This window comes from Triturus cristatus, chromosome 5_1 (assembly GCF_964204655.1).
Source record: "Triturus cristatus chromosome 5_1, aTriCri1.1, whole genome shotgun sequence".
In the NCBI taxonomy this organism is placed as follows: Eukaryota; Metazoa; Chordata; class Amphibia; order Caudata; family Salamandridae; genus Triturus; species Triturus cristatus.
In genome coordinates this window covers 709,901,374-709,915,012 of record NC_140587.1, presented here as the reverse complement: position 1 = coordinate 709,915,012, position 13,639 = coordinate 709,901,374, and the positions used below count along the sequence as shown (strand labels likewise).

General features: G+C 44.6%; 1 protein-coding gene across 1 annotated transcript in view; it reads left to right on the top strand.

Annotated features, from left to right (window-relative positions):
* MEP1B (meprin A subunit beta) overlaps positions 1-13,639 on the top strand; it is a 330,890-nt gene that overhangs the window by 311,864 nt on the left and 5,387 nt on the right. Inside the window, exon 14 of the mRNA XM_085605695.1 lies at positions 5,653-5,857. Within this exon, the coding sequence (XP_085461821.1) occupies positions 5,653-5,857 (205 nt within the window). The remainder of the gene's footprint in view (positions 1-5,652; positions 5,858-13,639) is intronic.

Sequence of the window (13,639 nt, the reverse complement as noted above, 5' to 3'; positions counted from 1 at the left end):
ATATATATAATCTGCATATCTATATAAATACAAATATAAATGCATGCATACATATATATATATATGCATGCATATGCATGTTATGTACATGAAAGTTTGAAAAACACTAATAAAAGAAAAGCTAAAAAGCCACCTAAAAACAGAATTGCTTTCACTTAAACGAGGGCGAGACCTATTGCATTTTCAATGCTTGTTTACTTTGGTTCCATCAAGAAGGCATTCAGATGTGTCACACATTTGCCATAAATTCTGAATGGTAGCACTCTAGTTGCTCATTAGATCACTGTAGTAAAGCTACTGCTCACCAGGGAAGTCTGCTGCTGGACTGGTATTCAAAGTGCATGTTTCAGTCTGCATGTCAGAATTTTTTAATGAAATAGAAAAGGATTTGAGAAGTCAAAATGTGCCCTCATTTTTCTTTCTGCAGCACTAATCATAATTTCTATGGCACAATGGTCCCCTCATTTTGTTCCTTTGCAAATTAAATGTTTTAGGTGTTACCACTTTATTCCAATCAAGATGGCTTCAGGTGTGCCATACCTTTGTCATAAGTGGAAAAAAGGGATGGGACAAAGAAGAGGGAAATATCCTTAAATGTTTGCTCTCGCTGCCTAGATCGTCCATGATACAAGCAGTAAGGTTAGAATTGGGAATCACCTCATGGGGTATCACAGCTTGCATGGCTTTATTGCGTTTCTGGCAGCGGTTAGGAACAGGTGAGGATCAAAGAATCTCACAGTGGTGTAAAAATTAAATTGCCAATAGTGAGTTGACCTGGGCAAGAGAGACCAGAGTTTCAATTATTCAAGCATATGGTGTTTTAAAGCTAAAGTTGTGCCCTCAGTACTTAGACCTAAAGATAGACAAGAAAGAACTTAGGACATTGGGAATAGAAGTGTCCCGAACCCATGATCAAGAATACCTCTTACGGAAAAGTTCAGTTGCTTTTATGGCCTCAGCATGAAAAAATGATTTACATTACCCCTATATCGACAGGTTACCTAGCTGCCTGTTAAGGCGCGAAGTGTTAAGATTGAGAATTGGGCTAAATCCCTGTTATGTGAACAATGGGGTAAAAATCTTATTGATACATAGCAATGGAAAATGCACCTGCACCTTAGGCACTACCTGTGATAATTTACATATATTAGACTGTTTTAAGATTTCAGATATACGAAGAGAGATTTTAGGCCCGATTTAAAAAAAAAATATGAAATTAAAAATAGGTTGCAAGCTGTAAACCTTTTAGTGGAAATGAAGAACCTAGATATAGCCTGTGCTATTGGGAAATATATAAACAAAGTGAAAGAGTTTTTTAAATGTAAAGAGCACTGATGAAATTTAGATCTCTTTAGATTCAGGGAGAATGGGTTATTAATGGATAGAAGTAATTTGTGAGACATACTAGAAGGTCAGTGTGACCCAATAATGGAATAGTTGATTTTTTTAATTTTCAGATGATTTTTTATCTTGCATTTTTATGGTTGTGAATTATAGGTTTAAGAAATGTATTGTATATTGTGTGATTCTGACTTGCTTATCTATGGAATGTTATGCTGCTAAGTGTATACTTTTATGGTTGTAAATAACCGAATAAAGTTTCAAGTTTCAGTTTCACAGCACTAATCATAGTTTCTATGGCAAAATGAATCCCCTCATTTTGTTCCTTTGCAAAATAAATGTTTGAGGTGTTACCACTTTATTCCAATCAAGATGGCTTCAGGTGTGCCATACCTTTGTCATAAGTAAGACTGTTAGCGCTCTAGTTGTTCTTTAGAACTGACTGGGATTTGGTGGAGTGGTGCACAGCTCGTTAATACAACAGTGGTGGTCAAATTGTCAATGAGTCCTGATGTATAGTAAATCTTTTTTTATTTTCTCAGAAATAGTTTGCCAGCCAACGCGTTGCGTTCAAAAATTGAACTTCTTCAGGGCATAAGTGAGCATTCTTGAAGAATCAAAATGGTAAGGTGGCAAGTGTTCAGCGCGGGGACCGCCTTGATAAGGGCCTGTGTGCGCTAAGTTTGTCAGGCGAGCTGGAAGTGGAGCTGTCCGCTTGAGTGTAGCAAATCTCTTGTTCTTTAGCACACTCTGGGACATTCTTTCATTGGGCTATACTTGGGCTACATCTGGGTGATATTTGTGCTACATTTGGGCTCTTTTGTCTCTGGTGGCCATCTTGGGAGACTTATTTGTTATGAAGTTTCCTAATTTCCTCATTTACTACAATCTCCTCAGTAGGAATACTTTCAGTTTTTTAATTTGATTCCATCAAGAAGGCATTTAGATGTGTCACACATTTGCCATACATTCAGAATGTTAGCACTCTAGTTGCTCATTAGATCACTATAGTAAAGCTACTACTCACCAGGGAAGTCTGCTGCTGGTATTGAAAGTGCATGTTTCAGTCTGCATGTCAGAATTTTTTAATGAAATAGAAGAGGATTTGAGAAGTCACTCAAAATGTGCCCTAATTTTTCTTTCTGCAGCACTAATCATACTTTCTATGGCAAAATGAACTCCCTCATTTTGTTCCTTTTTAAATTAAATCTTTTAAGAGTTACCACTTTATTCCAATCAAGATGGCTTCAGGTGTGCCATTCGTTTATCATAAGTAGGACTGTTAGCGCTCTAGCTGTTCTTTGGAACACTCTGGGAAGCTGCAGTAGAACACAAAGGAATCAACTGACAGTCTCTGCCCTTGTTGGATGTACATGTTTTACTGAGAATGTCAGACTTCATTCTCACATGACTGAGAAAGATAATGTGAATTTACAGAAAATATGCTCTCAGTTTAGCTTATAGATCACCTTCCAAACCTCTGTGGGAAACGCATGAGAAAATAGTTTTCTCTCAAACATGATTCATGATATCCCAGCAGAAGGCTTTTTCACATGGTAAAATCACCTTAGAACATACCACAATTCCTAAAATGAGTATGGAACCATCAACATATGATTTACAATGTAACTAAAGTCTGAAAACCTTCGATTAACTGCAATGCTTTTTAATGAGGTGCTATCATGTGTATTGGTCCCAAGATGGCTGCCAACACTTCTTGGATGAAGTGCTGACAGCCAATCAGATCTCACGACAAGATGGGTGGTTAGGCTCCGCCCAGATATATATGTGATTTTAATTTTGATTTTCTCAGGAATTACTGAACGGATTTACACCATTTAAGCAAAAGGCACGAGTCTGAACTGAGGACTACCTTTCTGTCAAATTTGGTGTAATTCCGTTCAGCAGTTCGGGCTGTAGCTGCGGCTAAAGGTCCTATGGGAAATTGCATGGGGAAAACATGTTTTGGGACCCCCCTTTTTTCTCGGACCCCGCTACACGAATCATCCCGAGACTTTCAGGATAGTAGCGGACCGGAGCTGGCCAAAAGTTTTGAAAATTTCACGAAGATTCTTCAATCGGCGCCAAAGTTATTGGGAATGGAATGTTGCAGATTTCCTATGGAAAATAGGTCCTAACTAGAACTACCTACTGGCGACCGCCAGTAGGTAATATATATATATATATATATATATATATATATATATACATACTTTATAATTTCTTGCTAAATCTGCGTGGTAGAGATGTCCATGGTAAAGGCATGCATGGTAAAGATGTGGTGGTTGTAATGACTGCGTTTTTAAGGCAAGCATGGTAATGGCATGCGTGGTTCCGTCTTACAACCGTCATACACAAGTGTGGAGAAAGTAGACAACAAGATCACCTTTACCTTTTCCTTCCATCTCTTTTTCTGAAATTCAATGTAAAGAAATCATGTTTGATAAAGAAACACAACTAAAGCAGACAGACACTCAAAAGTCCTTAATACCAGAGACTAGGAGCATAGGAGGTTCTTTGCTTTTGATTTGAACTGCAATACTAAAACTATCAACCTCATTCTGCAAATTTTCATCGAAGATATCACCAGCAGAAGGCAGTAGATTACTAACAACCACAGCATTTAGAGATGCTTTTTGGTGCTGGTATGGTGAATGTTGCGTGCTTGTCCGGATCCCAGGAAATCCACTCTAGTAATCACTTGTTGATTTTTCTCTATCATTTTGACCTCTTTCTGACTATTTTAGGGTAAGAGTGGGTTACAGATGTTCTCACTATTGTTTTACTATTGGCGCTCTAGCATCAGTGGTATAGTTCATTGTTGAAGTTGTCAGACTCGTCTTATGACCTTTATTTAGGGCTTTCCAACTACTAACCAATCAATCAATCAGTTACATTTATAAAGCGCGCTACTCACCTGTAAGGGTCTCAAGGCGCTGGGGGGGAGGGGGGGGTCAGTGCTCGTAGAGCCAGGTCTTGAGCTGCCTTCTGAAGGAGAGGTGGTCCTGTATGGCGCGAAGGTGGCTGGGAAGGGAGTTCCAGGTCTTCGCTGCCAGAAAAGAGAAAGATCTTCCTCCGGCGGTGGCTTTGCGGATGCGGGGTACGGCTGCCAGGGCTTGTCCGGTCGAGCGTAGGGTGCGCGGAGGAGTGTAGAAGGAGACGCGGTGGTTGATGAGTTTTGGTCCGAGGTTGTGCAGGGCTTTGTGTGCGTGGGTGAGGAGTCTGAAGGTGATCCTCTTGTTGACTGGGAGCCAGTGAAGTTTCTTCAGGTGTCCGAAGATGTGGTGGTGGCGGGGTATGTTCAGGATGAGTCGTGCGGCAGCGTTCTGGATTCGTTGCAGTTTCCTCTGCAGCTTGATGGTGATGCCGGCGTACAGAGTGTTCCCATAGTCCAAGCGACTGGTGACGAGGGCGTGGGTGACGGTCTTCCTGGTGTCAGTGGGGATCCAGCGGAAGATCTTGCAGAGCATGCGGAGGGTGTTGAAGCATGCCGAGGTCACCGAGTTGACCTGTCTGGTCATGGAGAGGGATGAGTCCAGGATGAAGCCGAGGTTGCGTGCGTAGTCGGTGGGTTGGGGAGTGCTGCCCAGGGCGGGAGGCCACCAGGAGTCGTCCCAGGCGGAGGGTGTAGGGCCGAGTATGAGGACCTCCGTCTTCTCTGTGTTCAGTTTAAGCCGGCTGTCTGTCATCCAGTTCGCTACTTCCTTCATGCCTTCGTGTAGTCTGGTTCTAGCTGAGGTGGGGTTGTTGGTGAGGGATAAGATGAGCTGGGTCTCGTCGGCGTAGGATATGAGGTCGAGTCCGTGTTTTCGTGCGATGTTCGCCAGGGGGGTCATGTAGATGTTGAAGAGGGTGGGGCTGAGGGAGGATCGTTGGGGGACGCCGCAGATGATCTCTGTGGATATTATCAGTGGTAATAGTGACACATCAGACAAGATAACATTAGTGGTAAAGCTGTGCAAGATTACAAATAGTGATAACCTTGGTGCATCAGCAGTAATGTCAAAAAACTATCAGTTTGGAAAGTATCAATCTGAGTAACATATAACTTTAGATGCAATGCCTCTAGGCACCAAGGTACTCATTTATGGTAAGTCTCCCCAAAGCACCATGATCTATCATTTGTCTTGGGTATTCACATTCTAATGAAACTATATGCAACATACAATAGATCACATTTGCAATTCAAGCATGTTGGCACCTTACCCTTCTCATTTCAGGAATAAAGATTTTCTTTAGAAATGATATGAACTAATGCTAACCTTACCTTTGCATGATGCGTTGCAGTTTCAAGTTGTTTTCCTTTTGTAGGTGCAAAGTGGGAGCAGACTGGTGGTATGCTGGAGAAAGGTGCGAGAAGAAGGGCTCTAACAATGATACAATAGTCATTGCTGTTTCCTCGACGGTTGCTGTGTTTGCCGCAATGCTCATAGTCACAATTGTGAGCGTCTGTTGCCTGAAGAAGAAATACAAGAAAAAGATGATGGCAAGCAATCAAGGCCTTTCGTTAGAAAACGTAAGTGTATGATTTGTAATAAATGAAATGGCAAGGTTATGTGTTTTACCTTTACTTTTTCAATCAGTCCTTAATTTGAGCCAGTGTTTTCCGGTGTTCAGCACTGGCACTTCTTTGTCAACATGGTGACAATGTATGCCTAATTTAGAGATGAGCACAACAGTTTTTTTCTAATTCAATATACATTGAAAATCACAATTACCTGCTGCTCAAGCCATACATATAGCGTTATGAAGGAATAATCTGAATTGTTACACTTGTAGGAGTGTGATGGTTAGTAATTGTGTTGGTACTGTCACTGGCAGCTGCTATTGGTGGTACAAGCTGCAGTGGCCTCCTGACGAGAGCCCTAGCACTTATGTTTTTCACATTTTAAGCACTACATAAAGGAAGTAGCTCCTGATGGTAATGAAAGAAAGACTTTGCAGATCAGTGTAAGGTGCATTCAAGTGTACTAGTATATCTGACCTGTACTACAATAGACCCTATAGTCCTTGATTTTTTTTTTTTTTTTAATTCAGGTGCCTCCATAATTGAAAAAAAGGACATCATTTGCATTAGGTAGTAACTTGTGGCATTTTTCACAACAGTGTTTTTGTACTTCAGTTGAACGTAGGTGTCAAAACGCTGTCATTTACGAGGTAAACCCACATTGATATTCACAATCTGAATTTACACTCCTAAAGAGCTTTGATAAAACATGATATTTTGTTCATGTGTGCCAAAGGGTGTTTTGTGGGTGTTCAGTAACATGGCTACTTAAGTTCGTGAACAACCACAAACTAGTAAGATTTTGGGTTTCAAAAATTTAACGCAGCAGCATCCCCACCGTGGGTGCAGTCATGAACATACTTCTGTAAAGAACAGGGGGTTAATTAGTGGAGTTTACCGGTTGGCAAACTTAGACACCTTAAAGTAACAAACCGTTCAAAAAGTTTGAATCCAGGTTTGCCTTACCTTTGCAAAAGCATGAATGTAAACCAGTTAAATATACGACTATGTGTAACTATCAATGTAAACTCTTGTTGAATGTTCGGTGAAGTCCAGACACATCAGAAATGTATTCCAAACATAAACATAAACCTGCAGCAGTTAATGTCGGAGTTTTGGGTGGTTTATGTATCATGCCCTTGATATTCGTCCTATTAAAAGCAGCACTGAGGCCTATGGGAAAGCAATGCCCACCAATAAAATAGCAACAATCATTGGTACCCGCTGTCGTTCTTAAGCTGTGCAAGGGTAGGCATTGAGGCTTAAACCTAACCAAGTGCCAAGGTTATCTGAAGTAATACTGACCGTTTAGCAATGTTTCCGGGAGGTAGTAACTTTATAAAGCAACCCTCAAATATTCACTATAATCAGCACAGCAAATTAATTTCAAAGTCTAACTACAAATTGCATGTAAGCATTCTATTATTAAGGTTTGTTGGGCACCTAAGGTTGATTTTGGTGATCAAGAAAATACCTGTCAGAGAAGAAATCAGCTAAGGAATAGAAGAGGACCGGCATAACTTTCCACAAGATCTCTGTGAACGCCAGGTTCAAACTTAAAAGAAGCTTTAACCTACACTTGACATGGGAGTGTCTGGAGGCTTCAGGGTTCTGGTCTACTGTGGGACGCACATTTGAAATAGGATGGAACACAAAAATAGTTCATACCCCTAACTGCATGTTAAGTCAGAACTTTTCCAGCCTTGACCAAAAACAAGATGAACAAGAAACTGGTCATCGTGGCCTTCACCTTAGCCAAGCGTAGACTGGCCATCAAATGATGGAGCGCAAAAGCCTTAGTTAAAGGGAGTGGTTGAGGGAACTGAGTGATCGAGTGCAGAAGAAATGCACATGAAAATGGTCAAAAGAGACACTGCTGCAGCCTTGTGACAAGCTGCCCCCCAGAAAGTATATGATTGTCATTTATGTTATGACTGACTATCACTCAATAACAAGGAGGATGTAGAAACTTGCTGAACTGTTAATAACTGCTCGCTCGATATGTGTTAACCTACCATAGGATCCTTTCATGTGAATTCTTTTCACGAGTAGTCAGGTCTCGGTAATGAAACCCATGTTGGTTTTTTGAGGGGAAATAAATATAATAAAATATCTGTGGTGGAATTTCAAAGAATTTGATTCACAGAATCTGGCTCTGCGGACAACTTAGCCGATAGATCATAGTACCACAGAAATTCTGCCTGTTAGATGACTTCGCAGCATAGGCACTAACCCCCCCGCCCCCTTTACACCCACCATTCATTTTTGCTTTAGCAGTGGTGTGAAGTGGTCTTCTTCAAGGAAAAAGGTAGAAGATTAATGTACATTTATAAGGCACTTACTCATGCAGATTGTCCTCCCAGAGCTCAGGCCTTGAGTGTTGGGGGTGAAATTCAGTGGGTGAGGGGGGACAATCAGGTCTAGAGATTGCACAGAGAGTCTGCTCACATCTGGTAATACTTGCAGGTGCCCGTGGACAGGACAATATATATGTATTTCACTTATTTTTCTTCATAAATTCCATTTTGCAGCATGGAGGAAGGCACATTTCTTTCTTGCTGGAGAGTGGAGCTGTGGAAAGAGTAGTATGTTAAATGTCCACTGGCTGGTACATTCTACTTCCCAGTCCAAAAAGAAGTTTAAATTATTATCAATGAAAAAGAACAGGGGGGCGTAGCCGAACGCGGGGCTAAGATGGCCGCGTAGTGCACTAGCTCCTCCGTGGCTCCCTGCCCCAACGTCTATCCTGAATGCCTTCTGGTGCCATCCCTTGGCAGCTCCCGAGACCTAAGCGGCAGCGGTTTTCAGTGCGCTAGCCCTGGTCCGTCCAGCTGCTGGGAGAGCCGAGACTTCAGCCCCGGAGGGTTCAGGCCTTCTTCGAACGTGTGAGCCGGGACCCACAGTGGCGGCAGGAGCCGTGGGTGGGCTCGACCTGGTCTGCCTTCTTCGCGCGGGGACGCCATGCTTTGGCGGCGCCATGCTTTGGAGGCGTCACTGCAACAACAGCCAGCGGAGGAAGCCCCCGGGACCCGGAGTTGCGGTGGTGAGCTACACTTGTGATTTTAGAGTGGGTGGCATAAAAACACTGCAGCATACGAGGAGCGCGCCGGCCGAAAGTCGATCAATGGCGGCGGCGCGCTCCTCCTGATTGCCCCCGCGAGGGAGGAAATGTCGGGCGCCCGGATCGGAGCGGCATCATATTCACTCAGCTCAGGAGGAGGCTAACTGGCACAACTTCCCCCCCCCCCTCTGCACTGTCAGAGGTGCCTGAGTTCGAGTATGAAGCTGGGGTTTTACAGTGACACCAGGACCCCCACAGTAAAAACGCTACAGAGACATCTAGAACCCGTGGCTGCAGCGGTGATTACACCTCTACACCTGGAGACTGGTGAGGGGGAGGGGACACTAATGAGAGCGAGGACGGCACAGGGTGTGCCTGCCGTGCCTCTGCTGGTGGGGGCAGTGCGCCCCTGTGAGTGGCACATCTTCCTCAGCCTGCTCTACAGTTGTGCATGGATGCAGCAGGAGTGATACTGGGGACCACGACTTGAGTCCATTAAGGTACTGAGGTGAGGGCGCCCCCCCAAACTCTCTCAACTCGCGGTCCTTCGCAGTCTTCCTGGGTTGCGGGTCTCGCCCCCTGGAGGGGGACAAAACTTGACTTCAGGCCTCAGGGGCCTGTGCCTCGGTCGCTGATACTCTGCATAGTTGACCTTACTGGTATGTATTGTTGGATTAGTGCCTTTGCCCTCCCCCGGCACTTCGGCCCCGTTGGGCCATACCTTGCACACCCTGATGGATCGCGTAAAAGGTTCCGGGTCCCATGGGACAAAGCTGGTCCAGACGAATAAACTGGACAGGTACACCGTTTTAAAAGATGCCCAGCAGAACCGGCTGCCCCGAGAGATAGTTCAGGAAAAACCGGTGGAAGAGGGACAAGAGCCGTCGCTCAAGGATGTCCTGGAGGCTATCACTGGGGTCAAAACCTCACTGGAACACAAAATGGACACCATGGTGATCGACATCAATCTTATTAGGGCTCACCTAGCGAAGCTCAGTGGAAAAGTCAAGCAGGTGGAAATAACGATCTCTGGCCTGGTGGATGATGTCGCGCAACTGCAAAGAGAGGTGCAGGACCTCCAGGACTCTCACAAGTACACTGATCTCAAGCTGGATGACTATGAAGGCCGACTCCGCCGCAATAATGTCCGCATCCTAGGAGTTCTGGAGAAATCGGAGGGGCGATCCCCGGACCTGTTCGTTGAGGACCTCATACTTAAACACCTGCAGCCCAAAGGCCTCAGCAAATTTTTTGGCATTGAACGTGCACATAGGGTCCCGGGCGGCCGTCCCAGGCCGGGCGCTCCCCCGCAGCCCATACTAGCTCGGGTCTCGAACTATCTGGACAGAGATGTTATTCTCCAGAATTCCAGAGCGGGGGCCCCCCTTCGCTATGAAGATGCAGATATCTCCTTCTTTCCGGACTTCACGCAGAGAGTACAGAAGCAGAGGCTGTCCTTCCTTTCTGTGAAACGTGATCTGAGAGAAAGGGGTCTAAAATACTCAATGATGGTTCCAGCTCGTCTTCGAGTTGAAGCAGAGGGAAGAGCGTGGTTCTTCGAACAGCCTGAAGCAGTGGCAGAGTGGATTGAACATTGCGAAGCAAAGAATCGGGCGGATCGAGATGATGGAGGATAGGCATGCATCGAACCAGCCTCCATTGGAGCTCTGGAGATGGCGACATAGAACTGAGTAACGGGGATTTTGATGTGGGGTGGGCCGGGGTACTTGGGTTTCATTGCTGGAGCTGGGGATATGATATATGTTTTAAGTTTCCTTTCTTTCAGGGGTGTCACACTTCACATAAGTAGGGGCAGGGACATGGAGCACGCTATTCCCCCAATCTTTTTCTTCCTTTGAACTTCTCGTTAGGGCGACAGGCACTCTGCAGGTTCCCGATGGGCAGGTCTGAGCCCAAAGTGCAGGGCAGCGGGGTGGGGGGTTGTTGGACTGGGGTGGTTGGTTTGTTTGTTATTTGGTACAGTTATTTTGTCGGTGCAATGTATGGGTGCATGTGCAGAGGAGTCGCAGAAAGAATACAAGCCAAGGGCTTCTTGGCTTACGGTTTGTATTGCAAGCAGGATGGAGGATAAAAATGTAAAGATTTTGAGTTTGGAATGTTAACGGCTTAGGTGATAAAATCAAACGAAGCGTGGTTCTCCAATACATTAGGAGGCACTCCCCGGACATAGTCCTGCTCCAGGAAACACATCTGGTCGGAAATTCATGTAGGGCGATGCACAGGGGAGGATACAAACTCATTGCGCACTCTGGTTTCACATCAGGATCTAGGGCTGTAGGTATTATGATGAAGAATACCTTCCCATTGACAATCAACTCAACATGGGTTGATGATAGAGGCAGATATGTTTTACTCTATTTGGCCTTCTCGCAGTTTTTGGTAGATTTTCGGGATTTTCCATTAATTGGGGTAAATCCTTGTTGCTTGTTCTTAGTGGGGACCCTCCCGTCCCTCCACGGAACTGCCCAATAAAAAATCAACTTGGATGGATTTAAGTATTTGGGGATTTTTGTCTCGCTGGACCCCTCGGTCCGCTATGCCCAGAATCTCCTTCCCCCTCTTCGTAGACTTAAAAGTGACATTGCTAGCTGGAAGACTCTCCCCATTTCTCTTTTGGGCAGAACTTCTCTGTTCAAAATGATGGCATTATCACGGTTCTTGTATGCCCTACAAAATACCCTAGATCTAGTTCCAGCACGATATTTCAGGGAGGTTGAGAGCCTACAGAGGGACTTATTATGGCACGGAAGGCCTTGAATCGCCTTGAATAAGCTCATGTTACATTGGTATGACGGGGACATTAGCCTCCCGGATATTAAGAAATTGGGCCTCTCATATGGCAGCTATCAACCATGGCACATATGGTCGGGCGGATGACCCAGGTTATGCCATGGACAGATGGCTCCTTCCGGGCGGCACGTATGGTAGGGCGCTATACTCCCGCCCTCGGCGGTTTCAGTTAACAGGCCCCACGAAGCATTCGGTTCAAATCTGGCACGATGTTACTAATTTTCTTGGGTGGAAAAACAGACTAATGTTAGCCACCCCTCTTTGGGATTCAGAGAAGTTGGGCGACCTGTGAAGGATGAAGGGGTTCGATAAGTGGGACCTTCTTGGGATCTCAGCGATTAAAGATGTTTGGGGAAGGGGGGAAATTAAGTCCTTCAGCGCGCTTCAGAGTGAATATGATTTGGTGGATACTGAGCACTTTCGCTATATACAGGTCTCACATTCGCTTCAGTCTTCATTGCCTAGAGGGGCCGATCCCCCGGAGGCCTCCCCCCTGGAGGACAGAGTCTTAGATGGATACCTCCCAGATAAAACAATATCATTAATATACAAAAAGTTAATCAAACACATGGCAGACCCCCTTACACGATTGCGAGATAAGTGGGTGCAGGATGGGGTAGAGCTTGACGATGAAGACTGGCAGGCAGCGGTTTCCTCCCCCAAAGTGGTGGCCATCCCGGCACGTTTGCGACTGGTTCAGCTAAAAATCCTCCATAGAAGCTACATAACCGGACCTAGATTAGTGCACATGGGGTGGTCGGATGCTGGGGAATGCAGACGGCGATGTGGCCTTACCGGAAAATGTATGCACATCATCTGGGAATGCTCACATATCGACCTCTTTTGGCGTCAGGTGAATGACACAATTAACAAAGTATTACATGTCTCCCTCCGCCCCGAGGTGAGACGGTGCCTCCTGAACATCTGGGAGCCCACGGACTTGAACACTTCACAGACCCAGTGGGCCACTCTGAGGTACATGCTGGCAAAACAAAATATCGCTCAACTGTGGAGGGCAGCTCACCCACCCACATTAGAAGGTTGGGAGAAAAATCTCGATTGGCGTATGTTTAGAGAAAAGACAGTGTATCTGGCGAGAGGATGCCCTAGGAAGTGGTCACTTATTTGGAACCCATGGAACACTTTTAGAGGAGAGATCTGCACACCACCTCAAAATGTTGATCATGATGACCCTATTTTGCCGTGATGTTCCTCTCATATGTATTGTCTGTATATCCTTCCATTCATGCATTTTGCAAAGTGTTAACTGCATGGCTCCACTGTACTGTACCATTCACCGGTCATTGTTGAATACAAGATTGGTTAAAAAAAAATAAAAAAAAGAACAAATTTTGACCTGCATTTCTTATCCCATTTTTTGTCAAGTAATCAAAAATCGAGTGATTGTATGCAAATGGCCCGTTACTTTCCAATTGTGATTTTGTTAACTGTAGAAAAACCTGTATGAAGTGTTAACTAGACATTGTCTGCGCCAGTGATTTTACAATCCCATCAATGTTGTTAAGCAGATCACAAACACACACACACTACTGTTCTTTGTACAGAGCCTCAATGTTGAGATGCTCCAGTTGAAAAATATTTGTAGGGCCCTAGCTGCTCCCTGGAAATAGATTCATGCTGTGTCATAAAGTACAGAAAAACACAGTGGAAGGACACACACAGTTGTACAACTTATGCACTAACCCAGCAAGCATCTTACTGGCATTAAAACAACCTGTGATCTGCAAGTTATACATAGATCACTGTAGCAAGTTTCTGAGCTTTGTCATTGGTCTAGGGCCCATAATCTGGACATGAAGCCATTTCAATAACAGGTGGTCAACGGATTTATTAACCACCCATCTCTCTTGTTTAATTAGAAAAAGATGATACAGAACAAGTAAAATATAGTTATATAT